The sequence below is a fragment of the Ictidomys tridecemlineatus genome, chromosome 3 (assembly GCF_052094955.1).
Source record: "Ictidomys tridecemlineatus isolate mIctTri1 chromosome 3, mIctTri1.hap1, whole genome shotgun sequence".
Taxonomy (NCBI): Eukaryota; Metazoa; Chordata; class Mammalia; order Rodentia; family Sciuridae; genus Ictidomys; species Ictidomys tridecemlineatus.
This window is the reverse complement of record NC_135479.1, coordinates 20,713,544-20,741,525: the sequence shown is the minus strand read 5'-3', so window position 1 is coordinate 20,741,525 and position 27,982 is coordinate 20,713,544. Positions and strand designations below refer to the sequence as shown.

General features: G+C 51.7%; 1 protein-coding gene and 1 long non-coding RNA gene across 2 annotated transcripts; one reads left to right on the top strand and one right to left on the bottom strand.

Moving 5' to 3' along the window:
• Positions 1–10: 10 nt before the first annotated feature.
• Positions 11–3,956, bottom strand: Krt19 (keratin 19). Its single transcript, XM_005321845.5, has 6 exons — positions 3,411–3,956; positions 1,616–1,698; positions 1,202–1,358; positions 759–920; positions 516–641; positions 11–385 (listed from the first exon to the last, which is right to left on the bottom strand). Exons 1-6 carry the CDS (start codon positions 3,828–3,830, stop codon positions 140–142), a joined length of 1,194 nt encoding a protein of 397 aa, XP_005321902.1. The 5' UTR covers positions 3,831–3,956; the 3' UTR covers positions 11–139.
• Positions 3,957–21,206: 17,250 nt separating this feature from the next.
• Positions 21,207–25,004, top strand: LOC144375771 (uncharacterized). Its single transcript, XR_013435658.1, has 3 exons — positions 21,207–21,286; positions 21,429–21,648; positions 23,736–25,004. It is a non-coding gene; the product is annotated as an uncharacterized LOC144375771 (long non-coding RNA).
• Positions 25,005–27,982: the final 2,978 nt, after the last annotated feature.

The window sequence follows — 27,982 nt, the reverse complement described above, 5'->3', positions numbered from 1 at the left end:
ATCCTTCCTCCCTGGGGCCATAAAGTTTTATTGGCAGGTCGGGAAGAGCCAGGGTAAGGTCCCTCCCCTCCCCTGCCCCTGCCCAGGGGCCTCCCTCTGCAGGAGGACAGGAGCCCAGGAGCCTTCGCACTCAACACGCTCAGACGTTGGGCAGATTGTTGTAGTGGGCGTCCTGGCCCTCGAGCAGGCTGCGGTAGGTGGCGATCTCTTGCTCCAGCCGAGACTTGATATCCATGAGCTGCTGGTACTCCAGGTTCTGTCGCTCGGTGTCAGCCCGCACGTCACCCAGCTGGGCTTCGATGCTGCTGATCCTTGCCTGGATCTGCGCTAGCCGGGCTCCGTAGCGGGCCTCGGTCTCTGCCAGTGTGCCTTCCAGGGCGGCTTTCTGAGAGGACAGAGAGGGGATGTGTCTCAGCAGAGACAGCTCCCAGAGAGGACACGGGCACAGCCACCAGCCAGGCCACCCCAGACTTCCAAGGGCACAAATGTGTGTCCTACAGGGCGGGGACACGTACCATGCTGAGCTGTGACTGTAGCTCAATCTCGAGACCCTGGAGGGTACGTCGCAGGTCCGTGACCTCACTCTCACTCATCTTGAGCTGTTCCGAGTGGCCAGCAACCTCCCGGTTCAGCTCCTCAGTCTGAAGACAGAGAGGGGAGGAATAAGGACTGAGGCAGACCTTTGGGAGGGGGACACCAAGCCCTCTCTCCTCGCCACCCCATCCCTCAAAGCGCACCTGCTCCCCCTCCCTGCTTACCCGACTTGTGAACCAGGCTTCAGCGTCTTTCCGGTTCTTCTCAGCCATGACCTCATATTGGCTCCTCATGTCATTCAGGATCTTGGCTAGGTCGATGCCTGGAGTGGAATCCACCTCTACGTTGACCTGGCCACCCACCTGGCCCCTCAGGGCACTGATTTCCTGGAAATATACAGCAGAGGTGGGCATGTCAGGGCACCGAGCCCACTGGACCTGGGCCAAATCACTTCTTCACCCCCAAAGCAGGTTGGTTTTCAGGTACAATCCTAGAAGCCAGCACTGGGGAGGACACTGGGTGATCACCATCCCTTTGCTAGAACCCTGGGAGCCATGATCACTAACCAGGACCATGCTGAGGGTAGCCACAGTCAGAGGGTATGGGATCAATTATTCTCAGCCTTGGGACCTGGGGTGAGATGGACCGATGGCCCAGTTTGACCCACCTCCTCGTGGTTCTTCTTGAGGTAGGCCAGTTCCTCCTTCAGGCCCTCAATCTGCATCTCCAGGTCGGTCCTGGCCAGGGTCAGCTCATCCAGCACCCTGCGCAGGCCGTTGATGTCGGCCTCCACACTCAGGCGCAGGGCCTGCTCCGTCTCAAACCTTTCAAAGAAAAACAGTGGCAGTCAGGCCACAGTTGGCTCTGTACCTCAGAGGACTTCCCCAGTTCCCCAGGGTTCAGGAGTCTATAGGGGGCTTGCTTTAGGCCAGCTAGGGTGGGTGAAGTCAAATGGCACTGAGCCCTACAGAGGACTAGGACTGCCCCCTGCCACCACACACACACACACACACACACACACACACACACACACACACACCCTGCTATCCTGGTTCCTGCTCTCCAGGGAATTAAGACTCACTTGGTTCGGAAGTCATCTGCAGCCAGACGGGCATTGTCAATCTGCAGGACAATCTTGGAGTTCTCAATGGTGGCACCGAGAATCTGGAAGGCAGAAGGTGCCATTAGGGCATACCTATCCTGCCCACCCACTTTCTTCCCAGAGAAGTGGGAAGAAAATGAGTATGTCCCCCCCACTCTCTAGAGACCAATACCCAGCCACCCATCCCTGCTGCCCATTCGCCTGATCTCTGGGAGGCCTTGGAATCAGTTCATCTCCAGGAGCTGAGGAGGAGACACACTACAAGGAAGGGTGGGTGGGGAGAGGTGGGCAGGGAAGCAAGCCTGGGGGCACATCTCTGAGTCCTATGCCCAGTGAACTTCTAAATGGGCTGAAGGGGGGACTATAAGTCAGATGCAGAGAAGCAAGTTGTTTGAAACCCACTCAAGGACAGGGTGCCTTCAGGAAAAAGGATCCCATTTGTTGAGCATCTATTATGTGCCAGGCACTTTGTGCCTCACTCTAAACCAGGTCAGTGGGCACTCCCACTTTACAGAAGTGGAAATCCTCCAAGTTCCCCTTTCATCTGAAGACTCTTGTGACCTGAGAATATGCCTCTCAGGCCCTCTTCCAACACAGCACCAATTTCAGTACTCTGGCTCAGTGTTTTTCAAAGTGGTTATAGCTCAGTAGTCAGTGTCACCAGGAGGTAATTTGCCATTTTTTTAGTGAAACTGAAGAAAATATTAAAAAATCAGAGGGGATCACCCAAAGTAGGGTAAGAATTGGATCAAGAGGCTTTTGCCTTCTGTGGGAGGAGGCAGGAGTAAAGGAAAAGAAGAGAAGAGGTACTGGGTAAATAGTAAACTGTATTTCTCATTGTATGTCAAACAATTTGAAAACTGGGAACTGTTCTAGCTGGCTGTTTACTCCTCCAACTCTCCCACACCTGTGGATCCAGGTCCAGGCCCTCAGCACCCAGCTCCAGGCTAAGTTCATGGTTGAAACTGGGAAAAGTTCTGGGAGCTGCAAGATGGGAGACCAAATGTTGGGGGACTATTAAATGACACGTTTCTTCAGGATGGAACTTTTCCCTTTGGGTGGAGACCAAGGCCTACTTTGGAGTTCCCCATAAGAGCCTGTGGCTCAGACCCACAGGGAGCTGCCTCTGTACCTAGTCCTCCAGGCCAGAGGTTTACGCAAGCAAAGGCCCAAGGCCTCTGCCTACCTCCCTCTTTTCCCGGGGCCCAGGGCTCTCCAATTCTTCCTAGAGTTCCTTCCTCTTAGGCCTGGGTGGTCCCTGGGAGGGAGAAGAGTGGGAGGAGACCAAATCCTAAACAAGAGGAAAACCAGACCTGCTGGGTGATAGAAGAGGAATGCAGGGGGCCCCACATCCCACACAGGGGTCCAGGGACAGGTCTGGCTCAGGAGGACCAGATCCCCCCAGGTCAAACTCGTGAGCTCCCTATGCAGCTGCAGCCCCTGGCAGAACCCCTGGACAGCCTTTACCGTCTCACTCTGTGGACCCCCTTTCCCTGGACTGCGGACACGCCCTCCCTTCTCCTGGAGCCCCAACCGGGTCCTTGCGCTTCTACGGATGGATCCCACCCACTTTCCCTCCCCCTCCCTCCACCGGCCTCCACTTCCTCTGGTCTCCCTCCCGCCTTCTCTCTGCCCCACCCCACGGGCCCTCCCGCGTCCTAACGGGCTCGCTCCCGCCCGCGCCTCGCCTCGCCCAGCCTGCCGGGCAGGGTTTCCACGCCGCCGGCCGCCCCACCGCGGCAGGTGCACCTCCGGCGGCTCGGCCGCCACCCACCTTGTCCCGCAGATCTTCAATGGTCTTGAAGTAGTGGCTGTAGTCGCGGGAGGGCCCGGGCCCCTGCTTCTGGTACCAGTCGCGGATCTTCACCTCCAGCTCGCCGTTGGCCTGCTCCAGGGCGCGCACCTTGTCCAGGTAGGAGGCCAGGCGGTCGTTGAGGTTCTGCATGGTCACCTTCTCGTTGCCCGCCAACAACCCGTCGGACCCGGCCAGGACGCCACCATAGCCGCCACCATAGCCCCCGGCGGAGGACGAGGACACGAAGCGGGCAGAGGACACGGATATGCCACGGCCACCTGAGCCCCCGTGGATGCTGGGCGCGCGGAAGGCTCCCCCAGACCCAAAACGCACGGAGCCGCCGCCAAAGCTCCCGAAAGACGAGGTGGCTGAGGACTGGCGATAGCTGTAGGAAGTCATGGCGAGGCAGACGACAGGAGCGACACTGGCCTGAGAAGCTGCGGACTGCAAGGGGAGTGGCGAGGCCCTCACCTGGCGCCTTTTATGCCCCAGGCGGGAGGGGGAGGGGGACGGTGTCGGGGCGGATATCTGAGCCCCGAGGAATTTGCAGACTCCTGAGTGCAAATATGGGCCCTCTCCTCATTGGTCAACTCCCAGCGGCTCTGCACCAACTCTCCTCCCAGGAACCGAGGCCCCGACCCTCCCCGGCGCTGCCCCACCCCAACCCACTCTGAAGCCCTGGCCCCGCACGCCTCTGCTCTGGCTCTTTGCTGTGGATCTTTAGCTCTGTCCTAAACGAGCTTAGACAGCACCGACCCCATAACTCACTTGTGACCTCGAATTCACTTTCGACGCTCACTTACTCTTTAAGGTCCTCAGAATTAGGAAACCCCTTCCCCGCTATAGGTCACCCAAAGAGCCCCTTTAGAATCATGCTAAAGAGCCCCTTATGATCATAATCCACGTCCCCACCCCCCAGCCCCCTCAAAGTACTTGCACCAGATTCCTACACCCCACTGGAAACTACAGCCTCCAGACCCCTTCCCCTAGGATGGCTTCACCCCAATCCCCCCTTCATCCCCTCCGACAAAGGCAGTCGGAGGGGGTGCCCTGAGCGGCAGGCTTCCTAGCTGCTGGAGGCACAGCTGCCCCACCCTGCTTTAGCCATACAAAGCCCAAAGGTGACAATAGGCACCTGGGAAAACAGCTGCAGGGAGTGCTGCTGGCAGCCTGACTGGCTCCTTCACAGTCATAAGCTCAAAGCGGACCCCTACCTGGGGCTTGCACACTCTGAGACTCAACACCAAACCCACTGGGAAGGCTCCCTCCCCTCTAGCCCCCAAAGCATGTCTGCATTTATTAGGCTATTTACCAAGGTCCCTCCTCCCCAGGAATCCCAACCTATTGGGAGGCAGTTAGTCCGCCCATGGGGCATTTAACATTTGCCACCGAAAAAATAGGGTGGGATCACTGCCCTCCTTGAGCATCCCTGAGGAGGTATTAAGAGATGCATGCTGAGTCCAGGTACCTCCTAGTGCACAGGTGAATGAATGAATGAGCTGGAGAAGAAACCCCCAAGCTCCCACCAGTTAGTCTTGATAATAGAGGAAGGAGCCCTGCTCACGGCTCAGAGCCTGGGTCCTGCTGTTCCTGCTGTTCATTCCCTTCACATTTCTTGGTCTCCTCAAAGGGCCAGACCCCTTGCCAGATGCTGTAGGGAATTGCAATAGCCTTACCCAATTACTGCCCCCCCACGCCTCACCTGTCCTCAGAATCATCCCCATCATTCCTCCTCATCTCTGTCACAGCTGTCTCCCATCTCAGACAAAAGCCCTGTGCCCCGTGAGATGAGCCAGTTCCTGCTTATCTCCCGGCCTCAGTTTCCACCCCCACCTCCGTGAAATGAGGGCATTCCATCTCAGTCCTACTCTCTGCATATTATCCCCTGGTCCCCTGTGACTAAAAGAAGACTTGTTCCCAGCCTCTGAAACCTAAGTCCCCAGCAAACTGCCTTCTGTCCAGCAACAGGAAAGGAAAACGGCTCACACACACACAGCCCCAACCCCAGAGCAGCCCTCAGCCACTCAGGAGGCCCAGCTTGAGGCTGTTTCAACTAGTGAATCAGTTGCTGAAGGACCCAAACTGGGACCAGGGAACCCAAGGCCAGCCTTGAAAGCAGGGCGTGTCTGGTCCTCCACAAAGGTGGTAGCCACCAGGGCTGGTCTGCCAAGAGTTATTCTCCTTATCTGGCCCTGAGGAGGTAGCCTGCTCCTTGTGAGGGAAAAGGGGGTGATTGGCCTGATAGTTGCTATGCACACTAAGCCTCAGCGGCATCTCTTTTTCTGGCTTGATTGTAGGGTCTGGAAAGGGACTTTGTATCAGGAAACAAAGAACAGACCCAACAGCTCTGCCCCCAAGATTAGAGTGTTCCAAACTCCAGAGGAACTCAGAGCCCCAGCCCCCTACCCCAGGGCCATACCATAAGGACCATCAGCTGTAAGGTAGTGTACAAAGCCATTTCAGACCTCCTTGGATCCTCACAACATCCCAGGGGAAAGGTTACTCTTCTCCCACTTTACAGCTGAGGAAAGGGGCTGGAGAGGGGCAGTGACTTGCCTGCATTTAACCATGCATTTATTAGGCTATTTACCAAGGTCCCTCCTCCTCGAGAAATCCCAACCTATTGGGAGGCAGTTAGTCCGCCCATGGGGCATTTAACATTTGCCATACTCCTGGCCATTGTCCACGGCCAGGAGTATCAGATTCTGGCTTCCAGCCTCTTGACTCTCAGCCCCATGGCCTGGAATCTGAGTGTGACAGGGTCTTTGCCTTCTCTTCCAAGGAATTCCCAGCCCCCAAACAATTCCTTAGGGTCTCTTCCCCCAAAATCTTCTCATGCCAGATCCAAGGGCAGTCAGCCCCTAACTGGCCAGGGACAGTACACTGCTCTCTCCTTCCCTATGGCCACAAAGAGTGCCTAGCTGTGAGCTATGTGGCTTTGGACTTCTCTGACCTATCAGGAACTCAGAAGAACCAGCTGCTTCCCCACCAGCAAAAGTAGAACTGAGGATTCCAGGTGCTGCTCCCGTTCAGACGGCTCTTGCCTAGTGTCTTTGTTCTACCTCTGGCTTTGGGAGGGAAGAACCTGGCCAAAGGACCTTCCTTCCAAAGCCCTAGTCTCCAGGCTAGAGGCTCGAGCCTGCAGAAGAGAGGCGTGATAGGATCAGCTTGAAGGAATTCCAGAGAGGATTCAGCTCAGGCTTCCCCAGAGCCCCAGCATCATGAGATTCAGGGGGGCTGGGATCCCTGTTCAGTAAAAAGTAGAAACTGCACACTCGGACTTCCCTTTAAAAGTTTCACCATGCCGGCTGGGTATATGGCTCAAGGGGTAGCGTGCTCGCCTGGCATGCGCACGGCGCTGGGTTTGATTCTCAGCACCACATACAAATAAAATAAAGATGTTGTGTCCACCGAAAACTAAAAATTAAGTATTAAAAAATTCTCTCCAGTCCCGGAGGCTCTGATGGTGATGGTTCTTATTTCACGGGATTGTTTGAAAATAAATGTGATGGTACTTGTAAAGGGCTTAATCACAGTGCCTGGAAAATAATAAGCATTCAAGTAACCCCATCATCATCATCATCATCATTATGATGTTATTAGTGTTAAGTAGTACGTGGTTATTATAGTTACGACTACAAGTTTGACTAACATTTCCCCACTGTACTGGAGTGTAGAATCTTTTGTCTGGTAATACCTATTAATAGCCCACAAGTGAGAGGAAATGCTGATCCCGTCCAGGGATGCTCAAGAGGTAGAATAAGTTGCCTGCGGTCACGAGGCTGACTGAGGCAGAACTGAGATTAGTTTCCCAACCAACGCTGAATCTGAGGCAGAGGTGCTCTCTGCATCTCTACCTGGACATATGCTAGAAGTTTCTTACAGTTACCAAGTGTGGATGGTTCCCAGGGGGACTAGGTTAAGGGTGGGGGAATTTTCATCATCCTTCAGGAAATGGGATAGTGGATGGAGACCACTGGAAAGAAGCCAGGGCCACGAGTAGAATGTGATGGTGACAGTGACTCTGGTAATGATGACAAAGGTGATCGTGATGATACTGGACGATGCTAACTCGTCTCTCCTGGTACAGGCAGTATACTAAACACTTCCTATATATTATCTCAGTTAATCCGGTAACTCAAGTATTGTCATCCTCAGTCAAGAAAACTGAGGCTCCAAGGGTTAATAACTTGACCAAGGTCACTCCAGCAGGTAGTGGACCTAGGAGTCAAATGCTTTTTCTCTTTTCACAGCACGGAAGTCCAAGTACCTTCCTCCATTCACCTGGAAAAAAAGTGATCCAGTTGGGGAAGGTGTATTGTCACCTGCCAAGGACCTAACTTGACTTTCCTGCTCCGGTACAGTTATTAGGTCAGTCAGTGGGCCATTCAAGCACAGTTTCTTAAAGTTCAGCCCAGCACAAGAGAGAGGCATGTATATAAGCAGAGCCAAATTATAAGCTAGAGGAAAGAACGCTTAAGTGTGCGGAACACTTCCTGACTATACCTGTCACGTAAATTAGTAACCCCTAACCTAGATGCCCTCTCTCTCCCAGGGACCATCAGCAGGACGCCCTGAAGGTACCTTCTCACCCTGTCCATTCAAGCAACAGGTACCAAGCCCCTTTTCCCTTGCCAGGCATGTTGCTGGGTGCTGGGAGACAGGGAGGTAGTTGCACACTTTACCTGTCGCTAAAAGGCTGATAGTCTGTCAGGAGATATAGAGACTCACAAGTTTTGGTGAAATGGAGTAGGTTGAATACCCACGTTAACTTCTGCTCTTTCCTAAAACCCTGCTAAGATGACAGTCATATCTAAAGAGAGTAGGAGATAACAGAAGATGAGAAAGTCCACAAAACTCTTAAAGCTCAAAACTAAACTCAAAATGATAGCATAGCCAGGCACGGTGGTGCATACCTGTAGTCCCAGCGGCCCGAGAGGCTGAGACAGGAGGATCACAAGTTCAAAGCCAGCCTCGGCCAAAGCAAGGTGCTAAACAACTCAGTGAGACCCTGTCTCCAAATAAAATACAAAACAGGGTTGGGGATGTCCCTCAGTGGCCGAGTGCCCCTGAGTTCAATCCTTGGCACACACACAAACACACACACACAAAAAAAAAAAAAAATGGTAGCATTGCAAGTGATATAAACTGAGACCTAGGGTTTACAGGAAGAGGAAAGGGCAGGAAGCCGGTGAGAAAAAACAGGTACTCTTTCTCAGCACACACCAGAGAAGCTCGGGAATTGGGGACAGCAGGTACCTTGAGAGAAGTGGAAGACTGAACGGTGACAGGGCTGACTGAAGTCCCTATAAACAGCACCAGGGTTCTCTCCCAGCCACCCAAGGCAGCCAAGGGACTACCTCTCCCCAGCTCAGAAGCAAATGGGAGATTTACTTTTCCCCAAGTACATTGATAAAGTTACAGTTCAGTAATATAGAGGGTTGGGGAAGCCGCTGGTAATGAAGCCCCTCAAATGCACTGAGTGGAATGAGCTATAGCAGCCACCTCCCAGGTGATGGCCTCGTTTTCCATTTTAAGAAGTTCACACAAGCCACCAGCTGTGCCCCTCATATGCCCTCAGAGAACACTTTGCAGTGTATTCAGGAAGACACATAAAAGGATGTTCTTTGAAGCATTGTTTGCCAAGGTGGGAAGACAGAAATGATTCCCAGTGGGAGGTGGGGGGGGGGTTAAGTAAACACAATAACATCCACCCTGTGGAGGAGGAGAAGCGAAAATCAAACACAGTGAGTAATCTCAGCATATAGTGACATGGAAAACCCTAAGGACCAGTCATTGGGTACAATAAAGGCAGTGGGAGTGTATTCATATAATATGGAAGTTCACATGGGCATACAATTAAAAGATGCCTTTTTTCCACAGATGCTTTATGAACATGTATGTAAATGGCTTGAAAAGTAAGGAAATGTACCGACTGACAAGATTTCCCTGGGAGGAAGGGGCCAGGTATGATGGCACACGCCTGTAATCACTGCGACTCCAGAGGCTGAGGCAGGAGGATCACAAGTTCAAGACCAGCCTCTGCAACTTTAACAAGACCTTGGCTCAAAATTTTAAAGAATAATAATAAGTGAATGAAAAGGTGCCTGGTAGAGCACCCCTGGGTTCATTTCCCAGTACCCCCAAAATAAATAAATAAATAAATTCCTTGGGAGAGCTGATCGAAGGGGCAGTAGTCCAGGGGAACCTCAGCTTGATCTGTATGGTTTTACTTTTTGCAAGAATGTATTTATGCATTATTTGTTAATTAAAAGTAAATAACTTCTTATGAAACACTACATGATCAACATTTAGAACTGGCCGAATCCAGGCACAGTGGTGCATGTCCTAATCCCAGCTGCTTGGGAGGTTTAGGCATCCCAAGAAGGATCATGAGTTTAAAGCCAGTCTCAGCAAAAAGCGAGGCGCTAAGCAACTCAGTGAGACCCTGTCTCTAATAAAATACAAAATAGGACTGGGAATGGAGCTCAGTGGCCCCTGAGTTCAATCCATGGTACCCCCCAAAAAAAATAAATAATAAACTAGAACTGGCTGAATTCAATAGTAATACTCTCTTCTTCCCCTCTACGTGCCCCCCTGACATCCCTGTCTCTGCTCATCCATGCCATGCTCCAACTCGACCTGGGAAAGGAGAAAGTCAGTTTTGGAAACAGGAGGAATAGCTGTAGGGAGAAGAGAGACCTTCCCAGCCCTGGGTTGTTGGGGCTGGTTTTAGCTGAGAAGAAAAAGTGGCAGAACTTTCCAAGAGCAATTTGAAGGAGAGCTCTCCAGGCCCAGGTGACTTAGACTCCCTCCCTCTCTGGCTTCTGGAGCATCTGCAATGAGGCCCTCACCCCAGGTGTTCCCACTGTAGGCAGCACGGCCCTCCTGGGTGGTGCATCTGGACCTGTGGGCCAGAGCTGGTAGCAGGGAGAGCGAACCCATCTTGTTCGCACCTGTGAACTGTTCCTTGGAGGACTTTCTGAAATAACTGGAGAATCTTCAGGGGTCTTCTGGAGCAGGTAGCCACGTCCTGGGCCTTCAAGTAGAACCATTGAACTAGGAGCATTTTAGGCCCCAAACCACTAACATAATGGAGAGTGAGGATGTGGGGAATTCTGTTTGCTGATTCTTGCCTGAGCATGGGGAGCTGGTCTCAGGGAGGGTGCAACCCTTGAGCAAGAAGGTAAAAGGCAGAGGGGCAAAGAGAACAGAGTTCTGGAGAACAGGACAACTGGGGGCCCACTTGGGGAAACAGGTGGACAATATGGGAGGGAGGCAGGGAGGTCAGTGGGCTCAGCCTAGAGTCGGACTTGGACCGGAAGACAATGGAAAGTCATTTTAATTAGGGAGGTGACATGGTTAAATCCACATTTTGGAAATTACCATGGATTTCCAACAGCTAGTGAATCGGTGGGACAAGGGAAACCAGCAGGACCAGGAACAAGGAGACCCGTTTAGTTGATTTAGGTCCTTGATGGCGCCAGGAGGGTCTGAAGGTAGCCACAGAGGCAGGGTGGAAAGTAAAGGGCAGTGACCAGAAATACCCCTCTGGCTTGAGGATGGATTGGAGTGATGAGAGGGACAAGGCAGAGCCCTGCTCCATGCCCCATCCTGGGGCCCCTCACATGAGCAAGACCCCTGGACCCCCACACTGACAGGGACCTTGGCCTTCCCTTAGGAGCCCCACTCACTCCCAAACTCAGAAAAAATCCAATTTACTGGTTTGAAGAGACTGGAGGCTGGAGAGGGCCGCCTGGCCAGGGCAGAGCTGGCCAGGCTGTGAGCAGCTCAAGGCTGGACTCCTCAGTCCCTTCCCACAAGCCAAGCAGGAACCCTGGAGAGAGGGCAGGGCGGGCGGGAGGGCTGAGTCAGGATGGCCCCAGTGTTCCTCTGCACGTCCTCAGGGGAGGAAAAACCAGCCTGACCAGAATCAGGGTGAGCTGCGGGGGAGGGGAGAGTGGACTCCCCTGGGGAACCGTCCCTGGGCAGGCCTGGGGGAGGAGCAGGAGCTGAGGCTCCCCTCGGGTGCCACATTCCACACCTTGGGAAGGCTCGGGCACCTCTCCGCCTGGCTGGCCCTAGCCAGGGCTGTTCTCTACCTTTGCCCTCCCCTCGTCTATTTGGGGCCCATTTGGAGCCGGTGCCCTGCGGGAGGCCAAGCCCATGCTCCCTGGACTGGGATATAGAGAGTGGCAGACCTGGGACAGAGAGAAAGAGGAGTGTCCCCTGGCTGCCCTGATTGCCTGGAGCCCAGGAGAGGAACCTGAATGCTCCTCTTCCCCACGCTGCCCTCCCTCCCACCAGGATCCTGGGGTGACAGGTCTGCCTCCCCAGGGGACTCTACCCTCAAGATCTTTGCATTTCAAAGCTTATCTGATTCTATAAAACCTGAGCTGGAGATGAGGGCCTCAGTGTTCTTTCTAACGTCACCTGGGAAGGTTCATCCTGTCCAGGAGATTCCATGGCCTTCCTCCAAAGCAGGGGTGGGTCTGACCACCTGGTACTTGAGCAGCACAATTTCTCAAAACACCTACTAGAGTTGGGAGGCAGCACTGCTGTCCTCAGGCAGGGCGTGGCCTGCAGCACCCTCCTCACCCCCTGCCTCCTCCCTTACCTGGATGGCCATAGGAGCCGTTCCTCCGGTTCCCCTCAGCTTGGGCATCCCCTTCCCTGTCCCTCTTAGCCTGGGACATACACACACCTCACGGCTCGGTCCCCCAGATTGTCTCCCCAGTTAGGCTCCTAACTTCGCTGCTCTATCCAGCCCCAGGGCTAACCCTGCTCTAGTTAAGTTTTAAGGACTATTTTCCTAAACAGAGGAAGAAAGGGGAGAAGCCCTTCTTAAAAATTAATATGAACAAATAATTACAGACCCATTTCTATGTACCCTGGACCTTCTAGACCCATTTCCATGAAGGAGTGAGGGGACCAGGGATATGGCAGAGCAGGGAAGCCGGGAAGTGCCCAGTGGGGAGGCCTCTCTGAACAGGTGACCAGGGAAGGAGACCTGAATGAGGTAAGGGGCCTCTGGGTCCCTGGGGAGGAGTGTGGCAGGCTGAGGGTGCAGCAAAGGCAGAGTCCCTGAGGAGGAAGGAGCCTGAGTGTTGGAGGAACTCCTTGCCACAGGTCTCAGGATGGAGGGGTGACAGGCGGGGTACGGAGGGTGGGCCCAGAGAAGGGACACCAAAGTAGAAGCCCTACTAAGTCTCACTAAGGAGCTGGGGTTTATTCTGAGAGTAACGGAGCTTTGAGCAGAGAGCGTGGGGACCCCCAGCTGCTCTCTGGGGAATGGACAAGGGGAGACACTGGCGAGGGAGACTGGAGGCTCATTCTGGCTTAGGGAGCAGCAGAGGCCGGGTCTCAGGGGCCTGCTGTGGATGACACGCTGAGGGCAGAGCCACTGGGTCCACAGCCAGATTCGTAAAGGGTGCCAAGGAAGGAGGTTAATCTCTAGGGCCCCTAGTTTGAGACCTGTGTGGCATTCACACTGCAGGCGGGGGACTGGCCTGAGGTCCTGGCTTATCCAATGACCTTCTAGGAGGACAGTGGTCACCACTGGGGTCCCCCAGGACCTGTTTTGAAAAGAGTCTTGGCAAAATTAAGTTCTGCTTTCCAAGTACCTTCTCTCTCCCAGCACCAATGCCCATGGAAAAAGAGAAAGGACCGGGATGGTGGCTTTGTTCACCCAGGCCCTGAGGTCCTGGAGTCCTCGGTCAGGGATAGGGAACAGGGAGGTGACTTCTGTCTAGAACTTGCATTTTCCAAATTTTCAACAAAGCAACAATGATTGGGTATCACCTCTGCAATCAGAGTGAGGGCAGTGTTTATATATTTTTTTTAATTCTGACTCACCCTGAGCTCCACTGGCTTTAAGATAACAAGCGGGGCCTTGTCCTGGGGGAGGGGTGGTCAACTTGGCTGATTTTCTATAGGAGTGGGGGGCAGGGGAGAAGGGCCATTACTAAAAGCCACTGGAGGGACCTTCAGAGCTTCTGAGGACAATGCCAAGCCCCAGAGCCTGCTGGCCTCTCCCGGCTGAAGCCGGCTGCAAGGTAAACACTCTGAGGCAGAAAAGTGGCCACCAGGAGCTGGGAACATCAGGCATCCCCAGGACTGGGAGCTGAGGGAGGAGATACTTCTCCCAGACAAAAGGCAGCTGATGCCCAAAGCTGTCTCAGGGGCCTAGCATCCAGGGGGACACTTCCATCGGTGGACAGTCATTTGGAAGGAAAAACACCTGCACACAGAGCTTTAACAGAGGACAAAGGACGAAGCCTCACAGGCTCCCAGGGCACCCCACTTCCATTCCTGGCAGGACCTACCCGATGCCAACCCTGGCCCTCGTCAGGATGCCCAAGCAGCAGCCCAAACTACCAGCCCCACCAGCACCAGCGATCAGCCAAGGTGTGTGGCAGGAAGCATCTTCTGCCTTCCCCTGTTCATTCGACCCAGACCCTGACCCCGTTCAGTGGAATGCACTGGGGGTTGGGAGGGGGCCTCTGGGGCCTCCGCTGGGATTAGGGCTGGCGCCTGGGGGCAGGAGAACAGCCGCCAAAGATAAAGCACAATTCAGCAACCCCCTTACACACACACACACACACACACACACACACACACACACACACACTCACACACACACACACACACACACACTCACACACACTTACACACACCAAACACACACCTTCCCACAGGGAGATCCATCCCTGGGGGTTCAGAAGACTGGATTTGTGCTCCGAGAGAGGAAGCAGGGAGCTTCGGGTGAACACTGAACATTCCACACCTGCCATGCTATTTTCCACATCCTTATTTTGGACTTGGTCTTTGAGAAATGTATTAAGCATCTTTTATAAGCCAAGAAAGATGAGTTGGACGAGACCCCTACACTAGTAGGATGGGAGTGTAGGAACCTCCGTGTCCAGAGATGCCCAGCCTCACTCACACAGCCCTAAGCAGAGCAGTGGGCACTGAGCACCCCTACCTCAGGCCCGGCTCGCCAGAGCGCGCACACGCGCACATGCACACATACACACGTTCACACACACTAACACACATATGTTCACATATATATGTTCACACACATACCCACACATGCTCACATTTACACCCTGACACACAGTCCTTGTACACTCTCACACATGTGACACATGTATACACACATGCTCACACACCTGCTAACATACACGCCCTCTCCCTCACTCACACATGTATACACACTCCTTCCCAGAAAGCAGCTCCCACTGGCTTTACATACCCAATTGTTTGGGTTTTTTTTGTTGTTGTTGTTGTTGTTGTTGTTGTTTTGGTTTGGTTTTGTTTTGTTTTTGTTTTTTTGGTACCAGGGATTGAACTCAGGGGCACTCGACCACTGAGCCACATCCCCAGCCCTAGTTTGTATTTTATTTACAGACAGGGTCTCACTGAGTTGCTTAGCGCCTCGCTTGTTTTGCTGAGGCTGGCTTTGAATTTGCGTTTCTCCTGTCTCAGCCTCCCAAGCCACTGGGATTACAGGCACCCGGCTACATTCCCAGTTTTCTATAGGATTTTGCTTCACCCTAGTGTGTTAGCCCAATTCTGTTTACAGGCCAGAGACAGGAGACTCCGCCCCACAGGCCCCAGGCCTGCCTCCAGGCTCCCTGCCCCCAGGGAATGACAGGAGATTAGGGAAGAGAAACAGACAAACACTCCAGGTTTCTGACCAGAGCAGGTGGCAGGCTAGGGTCAGAGAAGGAGCTAGAAGGAGGGCCTGGGTGAGCAGGGGGGACTTGCTGGAGAGGGGCCTCTGAGCAGTTCTGGTGAGCTTCAATAAGTGGTGTAGGGAGTGACAGCAGTGAGGTGACAGATGGTGGGACATTTCAGCAACCAAGAGGGATCCTGTAAACACAGGCCAGATGTGCTGCTCCCTCATTATCCTCCTGACTCTGCTCAAGGGTGTGGCCCACATGAGCTTGTTGAAACTGTCCAAGCTCCCCCGTGCAGGGGACTGTCATCATTCCCTTTTCACTGATGAAGAAACTAAGGGTGACTTGCTTAATTTAGTAAAGGGGCAGAACCGGAATTTGACCCCAGAAGGTCTGGCCCTGCACAGTGAGGCCCAACACCGTGCCAAAGGAGAACGGAGAGGGCAGGGGCTGCAGAGCTGGCCGGAATCAGACAGCAAAGGTCCACACGGACCAGGACACCAGATTTGGAATTGTTTTTTTGTTTTTCTTGCAGAAGCCAAGGATTTTTTTTAGCCAGGAGGTGACACATGCAAAGTGTCAGACGAGTCCATGGCCAGGTGTAGGGTGGCCTGAAGCTGGGAACACAAGGGCTGTGGCCCAGCTGGTTGTCCCAGTGCCACTTTATTTCTTCTCTCTCTGCCCGGCACCCCTCCACACACCCCACCCCTGAAATCCTAGTCTTATCACTTCAGGATCAAAGGACTATGGCCACTGGCCCTTCACAGCTGACTTGCTGCAGCACCAGGCTCATCAGCATTGTTCAAACCACTTCCTGCTCACAGACTCTCAGTAGCTAGCTGTTCCCTACAGCTGTGCTCCGTACACTCCCTGGCACAAATGCACCAAGGAGAGGAGCTTGTTTTAAATGCTGGTGCCTGGGTTCTGCTCCAGAACTACAGAATCACAGTTCTGTGGTGAGCTTATATAAATAAATAATATATATATATATATATATATATATATATATATTTTTTTTTTTTTTTTTTTGGTGGTGGTGTTGGGGATTCAACCCAGGGCCTTGTGCATGCAAAGCAAGCACTCCACCAACTGAGCTATACTCCAGCCCCCCTTATATTTTTTTAAAGTCAAATTTTTAATAAATTCTCAGGCAATTCTTGGCTCACTAAAGTTTGAGAACCACTGGCTCCACTGAACCCCTCTGTTCAAACCAGATAAGACATATGAAAAAGACACAAGATCAAATACCAGAGGAAGACCCCATTAGCATGGTCAAAGCTTGGAGTGTGAAGCAAAAGACCCAGCTCCAGATCCAGTTTTGCTGCTTTCTATCTGGATGACCTTGGGCTCCATGGAAGCCATGTCATATTGTCAAGAATTGTGAGAATCTGAGATTTCACTCTTTTTGCATGCTAACAAGTTGTCCTGGTTTGAGTTTTTGTTTTTGTTTTTGTTTTGATGCTATAGATTGAACCCAGGTGACTGTGCATACTAGACAATCCTTTATCACTGAGTCATATTCCCAGCCCCCTGCCACAGTTGCTTGTGGCAGAAGACACAAGACCCCCGGGTCAGAGACAAAGAACTCTATTACTCACTGCACAGAAGGCAGCTTAAGCTTCCTGATTGCATTGAGTCTTCTTGTCCTCCAAGTATCAAAACTTGGAGGACAAAACCAGGTAGAAGCTACATATACAATGAGTTTTACATCTCATCTGAGGATCCCTAAGCTTTGGAAAAATCCATCTTTTGTAATGGGCCTCAAACAAACCTTTCTGATCTTTGCTCCACGGAGAAATACCATCTTTATTCTACAGTTCAGTTAAAGGAGGTGGGGGAGGGAACTGTCTCTTCTCCAGAAGGAAATACTATCTCTATCTTCCAAATCAGTTTGCTACTAAAACATCTTTGAAAAGATAGACCAGAACTGACAGTGCCTCTGGTTGAAATATATGTGAACTGCAGGAGATCCATGGCAAATTGGCTCCCAACACAAATGGGGATGTCAATACTTATCTCGCATGGAGATTGTGAGCTTTAGATCTGGAAATGTGAGTGAAAGTTCCTGGAAATATGAGGGATCATTACAATGGAGATAACACCAGGAGGCAAATAACTAGAGTCAAAGTTGGAAAGTGATAAACAGAGAGTCTCTTACAGCACAACTTGTGAGAACAACAGAGAGGAAAATACAAACCTTATCTTGACCAAAGGCTAAGATTCTTAAGACATATAAAGAGTTCCCACAAATAGTCCAGTTTAGTGGTGCACACCTGTAATCCCAGCAACTCAGGAGACTGAGGGTGGCAAGTTCAAGGGCAGCCTGGGCAACTTAATGAGATCCCATCTCAAAAAAAAAAAAAAAAATAGAAAGGGTTAGGATTGTAGCTTGGTGGTAGAACACCTCTGTGTTCAATCCCCAGTACCAAAAGAAAAAAGAGTTCCTGTAAACAACCAAGAGACCAACAACCCTGGAGGAACAGGGCAAGAAATGCGAGCATATAGTTCCCCAGAACTTAAACATGAAATGTTTGATTTTACTCACAAGAAGAGAAATGCAAATTTAGATTACCATGAAACCTCGTTTTTCACACACCAGATTGGTAAAGATGAGAAGGATTGGTAATGGATTGATTAATTGGTAATTTATTAATTTATATTTTTGCAAATGTGGAGACCTGTACATATGACCCATTGCCAGTCGTGGTAAAATCAGCTTGAATAGTAATTCCCACTAGGAATCAAGTTTTTGAATGTATTTCTTTGAACCAACAGCTTCTCTCGTGGGTGTTTATCTTTTAGACATACTTTTGCAGATGTGCAAAATGCGTGATGTACTAGGATGTTCACCATAGTGTTATTTATAACAGAAAAGACTGGAAATGTCTAAATTCCTGTTATATGATACCCACATACAATAGGATACTTATTATGTGGTCATCGAAAAGAATGGGGCCGCTCTAAATGGCACTGATAGGAAAGATGGCAAAGTGTTTTGTTAAGTAAAACAGCAGAGCAACTTATATAGCCAGCTACCATTTTTCTCTGTGCTCCAGGGAAGCACATACATGTCTGTAATTTTAAAGTGTCTTTAGAGTCACCTAAAAGAAATAGCAAAGGATACTTCAGGGGGAGCAGGGAACCTAGATTCAAAGGATGTCCAAAGACTAATGAATGATTTGCTTTGTACTCTGGAATTTTAAAATTCTGTTCTTCCTTATGCATGTAGTACCTCTAACATGTGTGTGTATGCATTCGTGTGTGTGTGTGTGTGTGTGTGTCTGTGTGTGTGTGTGTGTGTGTATAAAATATAAAAATTTTGAATGTTCAGATCTGCCAAGAAGCTGGGGCAAGGCTGGGACCCCAGCCTGGGCTCAGAAGGACCTCAACAGCCTCAGCCCCTCTGGATCTGGTGACTGCAGGTGGCTTCCCCAAGTAGTACCCTGTGCGGCCTGAAGCCAGGTCAGGAACATCATTAGTTCTCTCACTCACTCCCGTGCCAGGCACGTACGCAGGGCCAGGCCCTGTGTGGGGTGCAGAACAGAGAAAAGAACTAGTCCCAGAGCCAGCCCCCAGTAAGCTTCCCACAAAGCAGGAGACAGGGGGTAGGGAGAAATCTGCACAAACAACTACAAAACTGAGGCTAAGCAGGGTAGCAAGCAGTTAAGATTAATAAGTGACCATGCGGCAAGGCAGTGACGAGCTTGGCCCTTGAAATGAGCCACACCTGCGCTTGAGAGCCACTCAGCCAGGCCCAATTATTTAACACCTCTGAGCCCCCGTTCCCTCCCCTGTAGCAGGCGGGTGATAATCATACCAGGCATAGCATGGGCTCGGAGCATAGACTTTGGAACCAGGGTGTTCTGGGTGTGATTCACAGAGGCACCCTTGATTTTTAAAGCCCACGCAAGATCAGGACTTCAACTTGCAGAGCCTAGATTACCTTATCTCTGAAACAGGGCTAACAAAACCAACCTCAGAGAGTTTGTGGGAAATCAATGAAAAAACCATGTATAAAGCACAATGCCCGGCACACTGTGAAACTAGAGACCCATTTCCAGACCCAGTCTTGCTGCTTTCTATTCGGATGACCCTCAATAATTGATAGCTGTGGTTGCCAACTTGAGGAGTAAATAGCATGTGCCCATCATCCCTACCCAAGACGGCCAGTCAGCAGGCAGAGATTCTTATAAAAGCTGTCCCCCATGTGGCAGGGAGGAGAAAGGGGAAGTCATCCTTCCTAAGAGCTGGAAGTGGGAGGGGAGGGTATTCCTGGCATAAAGAAAGCCATCAGAAATGACCTAGCATGAAAAAAAAAAAATATATATATATATATAAATATATATATATATATATATATATGGCGCTTGGCACGGTGGTGCACGCCTGTAATCCCAGCAGCTCTGGAGGCTGGAGCAGGACAATCACGAGTTCAAGGCCAGCCTCAGCAATTTATTGAGGCCCTATACAACTTAACAAGACCCTATATCAAAATAAAATATTTTTAAAATGGGCCAGGGATGTGGCCCAGTGTTTAAGCACCCCTGGGTTCAATCCCTGCTACTCCCCCGCAAAAAAAAAAAAAAAAAGAAAAGAAAGAAAGAAAACATGGGGAGTTTAGGAGCTCAGGGTGTCTGGGACGTAAAACTGAGGTGAGTCAGAGGCCTTGAGGTTGGGGAAGACCAAGGAGGAAAGTACTGCTGACTCTGAGACTGTCCGCACTGGGCCCTAGGGTAGGGGGACATGGCAATTGAAGGACACATCCTGAGGGGACCTGACTTAGTACCTGGGGAAGGAGGGATAGAGATAAGAGGAAGGAACACTGAACGGTGACGACACGAGCAGCCAGCAGGCCAGCCCCAGCCCCACCACCCTCAGGGCCAACATTGGCTGGCCAAGCTGGAAACCAGTTGTGTTAGGAACGGAGCAACCTCCTGGCCGTGTCGAGGGGGGCTTTCCAGCCCTGTTCCCCCAAACCACACCTTCCTGCAGCCACACTCAGGACCTGCCATGTCCCTGTACCCCTTCCTCTACTTGGGCTGTCTCCTCCACCGTGCCGCAAAGCTGCCTCATGTCCAGTACCACCCACACAATAAAGATCTGCCAGAGATAAGCAGGTCCTACTCCCTGAAATCTGTGAATATGTCATAAAGGGACTTTGCAGATGGGATTAAATTAAAGATCCAGAGATAGGAAGTCGATTCTCCCAGGTTACCCAGTGGAGTCCAATGCAATCCCAGAGTCCTTACAAGAGGAAGGCAAGACGGTCAAGGTCGGAGGGAAGAGATGTGGCCATGGAAACGGAGGTTGGGTGATGCACTTTGAAGTAGAAAGGGGGTCAAGGAATGCAAGAAGGTGGAAAAAGCCAGGAAGTAGATTCTCCCCTCAGAGTCTCCCAAAGGAACATATTTCTGTGGACCCCTTGATTTTTAGCCCTAAGACCCATTTTGGATTTCTGCCCTCCTGAATTTTACAATAGTGTGTACTGTTTCAGGCCACTGAGTTTGTGGTGCCTTGTTACAGCAGCAACAGGAAACTAATACACAACCTCTTCCCTAAGGCCTCTTCATCCCTAGCCCCCTTCCCCATTCAATGGCCTTCCTCCTCTGAGCCCCTTTTATGCATTACCTGAACCATTCCTGGGTGCTGTCCCCTCCCAGTGCCCACCCCTGTCCACACTTTCAGAAATAGTGCCTTCTCCATGGCCCAGATACCCCTGTGTGCCCTGACGGGCCAAGGGGTGGCTGGAAGTCTGTGTGGAAGAGCAGCTGCAATGTGCCTGATGCTCATGTGGACACTGCCTAGTCTGTGTGTGTTAGGAGGTGAGCCCATGGGGGCTGGCTGGGAGCTTTCTCCTCCCCCTCCAGCAGACAAGCAGAAAGAAAGGGCTTGGCACTGGGGTGGGGAGGAACAGGAGAGGAAAACAGCCAGACCTTGCCCCAGCTCTCCACGGGGACTCCACTCCCCACATTGAGAGTTCCCAGCACACTTCTTCTATGTCCACCCCCCAACTCCTAGTTGCACAGAGCACGGCAGGGCCTAGCAGGTGGGTGGGGCTGGCAGAGTGCCACACCCTTTCACAACTGCCTCCCTGCCCGGTATGTACGCCTGTGCCTGGTGCTACCAGGCCAGTGGCCTCCCCACTCCTTCCCATCCCACCAGGCTGAGCTGGTGAGTGAGTGATTCATCCCATATCATCCTACCCTGCCCCGTCCCTGACCCCGCCAGACCCTGGACCCTCTCAACTCCATCTCAGCACAGCAGGGACTCCCTGTAGCCTGAGTAATGCCCACCCCCATGCTTTGCATTCCAGGGTCTGATGTCCCAGCCACCATCTCCAGGGAGCAGCTGTGCAGAGCACACATTGACAACATGGCAACCCCAGATCAGACCTCCTGTATCCTGTCTCTTTACATCCATTAAATCCATCCTTACTGCAACCTTCCAAGGGAGATGACTGCCACCACCCATTTACCAAAGAGGAAACTGAGGCTCCGAGAGGTTAAGTGACATGCCTAAGGCCACGTGGACAAGTGAGTAACGGAGCTGACTCCAGAGCTTCCTGCCTTCCCCTACAGCACACCTGTGTCTCCTCCCTGAGCCAAACTAAGGGAAGCTGCAAGTTATGCAGGGAAAGAGCTGGATAAAAAGTCCAGCTGACTGATCAGAAGCCCCACAGCTTCTCTGAAACAGAGAGGTCAGAGGCCCAGCATCTGAGCCTGGGAGAGAAGCAGTGGTGTCCACTTTGGAGCTAGCCCTGTCTAGCCAGGGCAGGCTGCTGGCCACAAGCAGGATCTTTTTAAGCGCCCCAGGCCACTCATTGCCCTACCCAACCTGCAAGGCTTACACCAAACTAGGCTTTGTAAATGCTTCCTCTTCCCTCTGAGCCTCTGAAATTGGGTGAGGCGGGCAGGGCAGGATCATTGTCCCTGATTCGAACGGAGAAACAGCTGCAGAGAGGCTGAGAGTCTTGCCCAAGGCCAGCCGCTGATAATAAACAGGGCCCTTTGTCCCCTGCCTTGGCGCCCGCCCTAAGCCTAGGCAGGGCGAGACCGGGCCAAACAACTCAGCGCCACAGCGCCCCCTGGGGGCCACATGGCGACTCGCCACCCGGCCACTGGCGGACTCCTTCCTCCTAGCGGATTCCATTCTACACCCTGGGCCTAGCCCAATGCTGAAAGGAGAGGAACTGTCTGTCTGAGTGAGACTGTTTGGGCACAAAGCAGACCCTGCACTCCAGACTGCTCCCTGGCCACCCGACAGCGGCAAAGGGGCATTGAGCTAAGAGTGGTACAAGAAGAAGAGTCCCGGGGAAGGCTAGTTGTCCTAAGATCTGGATTCTCCATGTGTAATCTGAGCATATGTCTTCCCCTTTCCGGTCCACAAGGGCGTAGAGGAAGTGATCAATCTGAGAGACAAGAGCTCCCCTCCCAGCTGTGAAATTGTAGCTTATCTGACACTTAATTTTCTGACCTGCAAAATGGCCACAAGGGGTCGCTGCAGCCACAGCTGTGCAGAAAACAGCGAGAACTGTAACCCAGCCACCCGGTCAGCCCAGCCTCCTGTCAACCGGTGCCAGGCTGCTAGAATTACAAATGTTTAAACACCTCCCGGAATATACCTGTCCTATTACCTCGTGGTCCTACTGGGGGTGGAATTGAATGGGACTCTGGGGAGACAGCTATGGACACCCAGGCAAAATAGAAGCATATACCCAGTAAGATCTGGAAACATCCATATATCCCCCACATGGGCTAGGACGGGGTGTCTGGAAGAAATCCCACCAGCCTTGAAATTCGGCACAAGGTGCTCAAATCCAGACTCTGTCCATCCTCCAACTGTCTATACGCCCTTAGGTCGTAAACCTCTCTGAACCTGTCTTCTCCAGAACCAACTAATGGGAGTAAAGTTCTGGTCTGGGGGACCTCTGCCAAGCCCTCCCCTCTGCCAGCAACACCCTTCACACGTAGGAAATACGCACGTGGGAAGGAGGGCCATAGCACCTCAGAGTAACCTCCAAGATCATTCCAGAAATTTGACATCAGAAGGCTCCACAGCCTGAACCCAGGAACACTCATGGGTCCCACCTCCCCACACGGCTTATAAGAGCTCTTATCTCCAGGCCTTTGCTTATACATCCCACCACCCATTCCCCCTGCACCAGCACTTTCCTTTTTCCCTAGCCCTTGTGCTTGTGCTTCTTTTAAGCTTTTCTCTCCCTGGCCTTCTTGCAAGTCCAGACTGTGGCCCCTGCTTGAGCTCCCTAGCCTGTGGGAGCCCCGAGCTCACTGGAAGTGGTGTTTGTTCACCTGTGTGTCCCCGGGTAGGTGATTCAGCCCATGGAGACAGGCACCATGGAATCAGTATTTGTCAACTGCAGAAGTGACCTGGGAACAGGGTAAGGGCCCTGTGTGGGTCACACTGTGAGTCAGAGTATGGGTTCCATGGTGGGTGAGTGTGGGCTACTGGTGAGAGCAGCTTTGAAGACAGCCCCTCTCCTCTTCCTTCTCCCTAGCTCCACAAGACGGAATCCATCTCACTTTATAGGCTCTGAATCTTCCCTGTTCCTTTCCCTAAAGACTTCCCGGGATTACCAAATTTTTCCTCTGAAAATCCGCAGGTGTCTCAAGTGCAAACCAAGAATAGAAAGGAAGAGAAGAGAGCCACAGGAAGGGCAAAGAGGAATTTGTTTTGTTTGCATGTGGACCTACGAGAAAACCAGAGTGGCTCTCCCCTGTGGCAGAGGGCAGCCATGACATCAGGGAGAGATTTGAGTGACCCACGAGGAGGAGAAAACTTGGGAAATAAAGTTTTGATGGTGTTGTTGAAGACTGATGAGTTTTAGAAATCAGGAGGGCCACAGGGTCCTCAGCCCTGTCCCTGTTCCTTTATCAGTCACACTTACACAATGCATTCAACAGGCACTGACCTCTGCCTCTCCACAGAGAAGTGACTCATTGAGAAGTTCTTTCAGCTAGCTCCTGCTACCCACACCACTGTCACCTGAGAATAGAGGTTGGGTGAGTTCTTCTCAGTTAAGGGGACAAGGCTTTTCTAAACTTGGAGGTGCCTAGCCAGGTCAGGTATTGCAAAAAGCACGTGCTTTGAAGCTACACCAGTCTCAATTATAAACTAAACCACTTATAAACTGTGTGACCTCAGACAAATTATTGAACCTAAGACTCGGGGTCCTGAGACAGTAAGATCTTCCTCCAACTGTTATTGCAAATGAAGTTATATATTCAATGTGCCTGGGATCCAGCAGAAGCTCAACCAAGAGGAGTTATTATGTCCTGCATCTTGATGATTAGCAATACAGTCCTTGCTGCACACATTGGTAAGGAGGATGCACCCACCTCAGAAGCACAATGTGCATGATTGTGAAGACATCAGAGAAAATGGGGTGATGAATGGACACAGGCATTTGTTGGGACAATGACAAGGCTCTGGCCTAATCAGTTACTGCGGGGAGAAGAGATGCTGGGATCTGGGAGGTGGGGATAGAGAGTGGAGCTCTCCCCACCATTCCCAGGCTCAGCTTCTGCAGTCACAACTAGGAGCACAACTGTGTCCCCTTGTCTTATTCTGCTCTCAGGAACTCTAAGAGCACATGTGTCCATCTTCAGTCGGGACCCTCACTGTCCTAGAAGTTCCCCGCCCAGCTGGGGAAGGTGGATCCGTGGAAGGGCAACCTAACCACCCTGGCAGCATCCATTAAAGATCTCCACATTTTCCACCCTGGATTCCACAGCACATCTCATGGTCAAATCAGTCTGGGAATTACTGGGTACCATCAACTCCTCTTGGAAACTCATAATACACTTTAAGAAAACAAAGGCTTTTCAAAGTCCTGTAAATAAAAAAGCACGCTGGCTTGTTTACTTCCATAGTTTTCATTGGATTTGATGTCAAGAGTTTGTTTGTTTACTGTTATTTTCTATTTATTAACACCCCAGAGAACATGCACTGGAAAATCCAGAGGCCCCAAAAATTTCTGCAAGGGGTTTCAGCCAAGACTCTTAAGAAAGGGGCCCTTTGAGCTAATTCCCTCTTACCTGCTTTTTGTACCTTGAACATGAGTGTTTGCTAAGGATTTTGAATTTTCTTTGTTTTCCTTTGTATTTATCCAAGGTTTCCATTAGGAGTGACAAAAGTCCCTTTGGAAAATTCCTCTGTGTGTTAGTCATGCTGAGGGGAATGGAGAGAAGGAATTTGATTTTATTCATGTTTGGGCCTGAGAGAAGGGAGAACATCATGGCCCTGGGGCTAAGAGTGCTGGCAACAGCACAGATGGTGGAGACCCCATAAACAGAGAATTCTGAGAGTCTATGCATCATGGATTTTCCATGACTGAGAGAGTCAGTGGAGACCACCCACCCAGTGCCCTCATTCCTTCATTACTCTGCCATTTTGTTCCACCCACACTGAGGATCTCCAATGAGGAAACTGAGGCCCAGAGACAAGAAATAACTGGGATGAGGACTCTCAGCTTATGCGTGACCACTTGCTTCCCAAGAGGAGAATTTCCAGAACTTTCCTGCTCATGGGAGGTGTTCATCTCTGCACTCAGTGGGTGCTCTGTGATTTTTGGACAGCGTGCCATGGAGAGGGTGGGCTTGGGACACAGATCACACCAGACCCACCATTAGCTGAGTTGCATCAGGGCTCCAGGCCCGATTCCCATCTGCACAGTTGGTGACGGGGGGAAATAAAGTTGGTGATATCTGTATAGACTCACCACTGTCCTGGACAGAAGAGGCCTGGCTGCAGTGGTGGGGAGACTGGGGAGTGGGCAGAGGAAAGTGATGATGACGAGAAGGGGAAGGAGGGGGAACTTGGTTGTCATCCAAAGAGAATGTTCTCTGGGAAGAATGGAGGCACTTTGGGCAAAGGGAAGGATTATGAGGGGTGATGGGGGTAGGCAAGATGGTGGAATGAGATGGACATCATTACCCTAGGTACATGTATGATTGCACAAATGGTGCATCTCTACACCGTGTACAACCAGAGAATTGAAATTTTGCACTCCATTTGTGTGCGATGAATTGAAATGCATTCTGCTGTCGTGTACGACTAAGTAGAACAAATAAAAATAATAATCATTAAAAAAGAGAGAGAGAGAGAGAGCAGGAAGGGGACCCAGCTCAGGCATGGGGTACTCATGGCAATGGGGTGTAAAGGGTGTACCCGGAGCTGTTGAAGCAGTGGCATGACCCTGCCCTGGTGGTTCCTCAGAGAAAGTGGGGTGCTGGGAATTTAATACATGATGCCCCCAACTCCAGTGTGGCTTCTGTGTGTCAGGACAGAGACCCCTTGCCTCCTCTCTGGAGGCATCTTCCTCTAGGGGAGGATCCAGAGCAAAGATGGAGTTACACAAACTGTGGAAGCTCTTGCCCAGTAGGGCCCCGCTCCCCGACCCCAGGGCTAGACAGAGTGTAGGAAGGGCTCTGGCTTGGCTGCAGCCCTCAGGTACCATCGAAGCTCCTCAGCATGGCTGCCTAACCAAGTCCTCCATGACTTTCCCTCCCCTTTCCCCCCACTTTGCCCTTGCCAGCCCCTCTTTCTCGGTATGATAGCCCCAGGAAACGAGTTCCAGTTCCCCTGTGGTGTTTCCTCATTGTCACCTCTAGGCCCCTGCCCAGACCTCTAACCTCACCCAACACTCACAAGCACACCAGCCCCACCAAATATCACCTGGGTCAATCCACCCATCCTTCAGGTCTTGGTACTGCACTTCCTCGGTGGAATGTCACCTGCCCTCCAAGGCTGGGTGAGGCCTTCTTGCTCTGTGCTCCAAGTCTCTGGACTTCCCCAGAAAGGAATTCCGCACACGGCACTGCAGTTGCTGTTACGCATTGGTGTCCCCCATAAGACTCTGTGGGAGCAGAGCCTGAGTCTCTCTGCCAGGGTCATAGTCACGGCCTGGCACGGAGCAGGCCCTGCAGGAGCCTATGTTCAGTGCAAGACCAACGACTTGATAAAAGTAGAAGGAGGCTCCCCTTGAGGCTTCTGATGAGCATGGAGGAGAAACCGACCTGCCTCCCACCCCCCACCCCCCCACCTTGGGACTTCAAATCTGACTCTCTCTCCTGGGTTTGGGGATTTCTTGCTTCACGACCCTGAGGTCTCCCTGTCTTGACAAAAGCGCCTCTGACGACATCCACCGCGCCTCAGTCGCGCTGGATGGGACACCGAAAGGGTTCGTATTTGGCTAGGTTTGGCCAGAGTTCGGGGGAGACTGGCATGTCCCTGAGACTGAGGTGCGACTGGGTTTATTTCCTTGAACTCTCCTTGGGAAAAGAGCATCAGAGCCTGAGGCCAAGAGAGCAGCGGCCTCCACAAGGGCGGAGACTCTGGAGATCAAAGCCCTCAAGGTTTACGAGTGACAGGATACCAGGATGTTGGAGCCAAGAGGATTTTCAGGGACCATCAGCTGTTGCTCCCATCCCTCCGCTATCTGCCCATTCACCCACTCTTCCCCTCGGAAATGCAGATCCAGGGTCTTCTAGGGACAGGGGAAACGGAGGTCTCAGGAAATGATCCGTCTGTGCAAGGTCACCAGCCTTATTCTCAGCGCTCTGTACAGTCGTTCCTTCCCACATAAGGTAATGTTGGCAAGCTTCTATTTCTAGGAGTTGCCTGTTTCCGTGTTCACTGGAGACTCAATAACTGCTTGAGACCACAAAGGGCAGGGAGAAGAGCATCGGCTCTGGAAATAGGCCAAATGCAACTGAGAATAGGCTTGATCACTTATAAGCTACGTGACCTTGGACAAGTTACTTAACCTCTCAGAGCTACAGTTTCCTCATCTGTAAAATGAGCATAATAATCCCAGGTTTAGTGGGTCAGGCTTCCTAGATTCAAATC

Bases quoted from the DNA above. Each gene is read 5' to 3' on its own strand.
- Krt19 (XM_005321845.5), bottom strand. From the start codon at position 3,830: ATGACTTCCTACAGCTATCGCCAGTCCTCAGCCACCTCGTCTTTCGGG. The intron at 1,699-3,410 runs GTGGGTGGCGGC...TCTGCCTTCCAG, and splicing joins TTGAAGATCTGCGGGACAAG to ATTCTCGGTGCCACCATTGA. The intron at 642-758 runs GTAAGCAGGGAG...CTCTGTCTTCAG, and splicing joins AAGCCTGGTTCACAAGTCGG to ACTGAGGAGCTGAACCGGGA.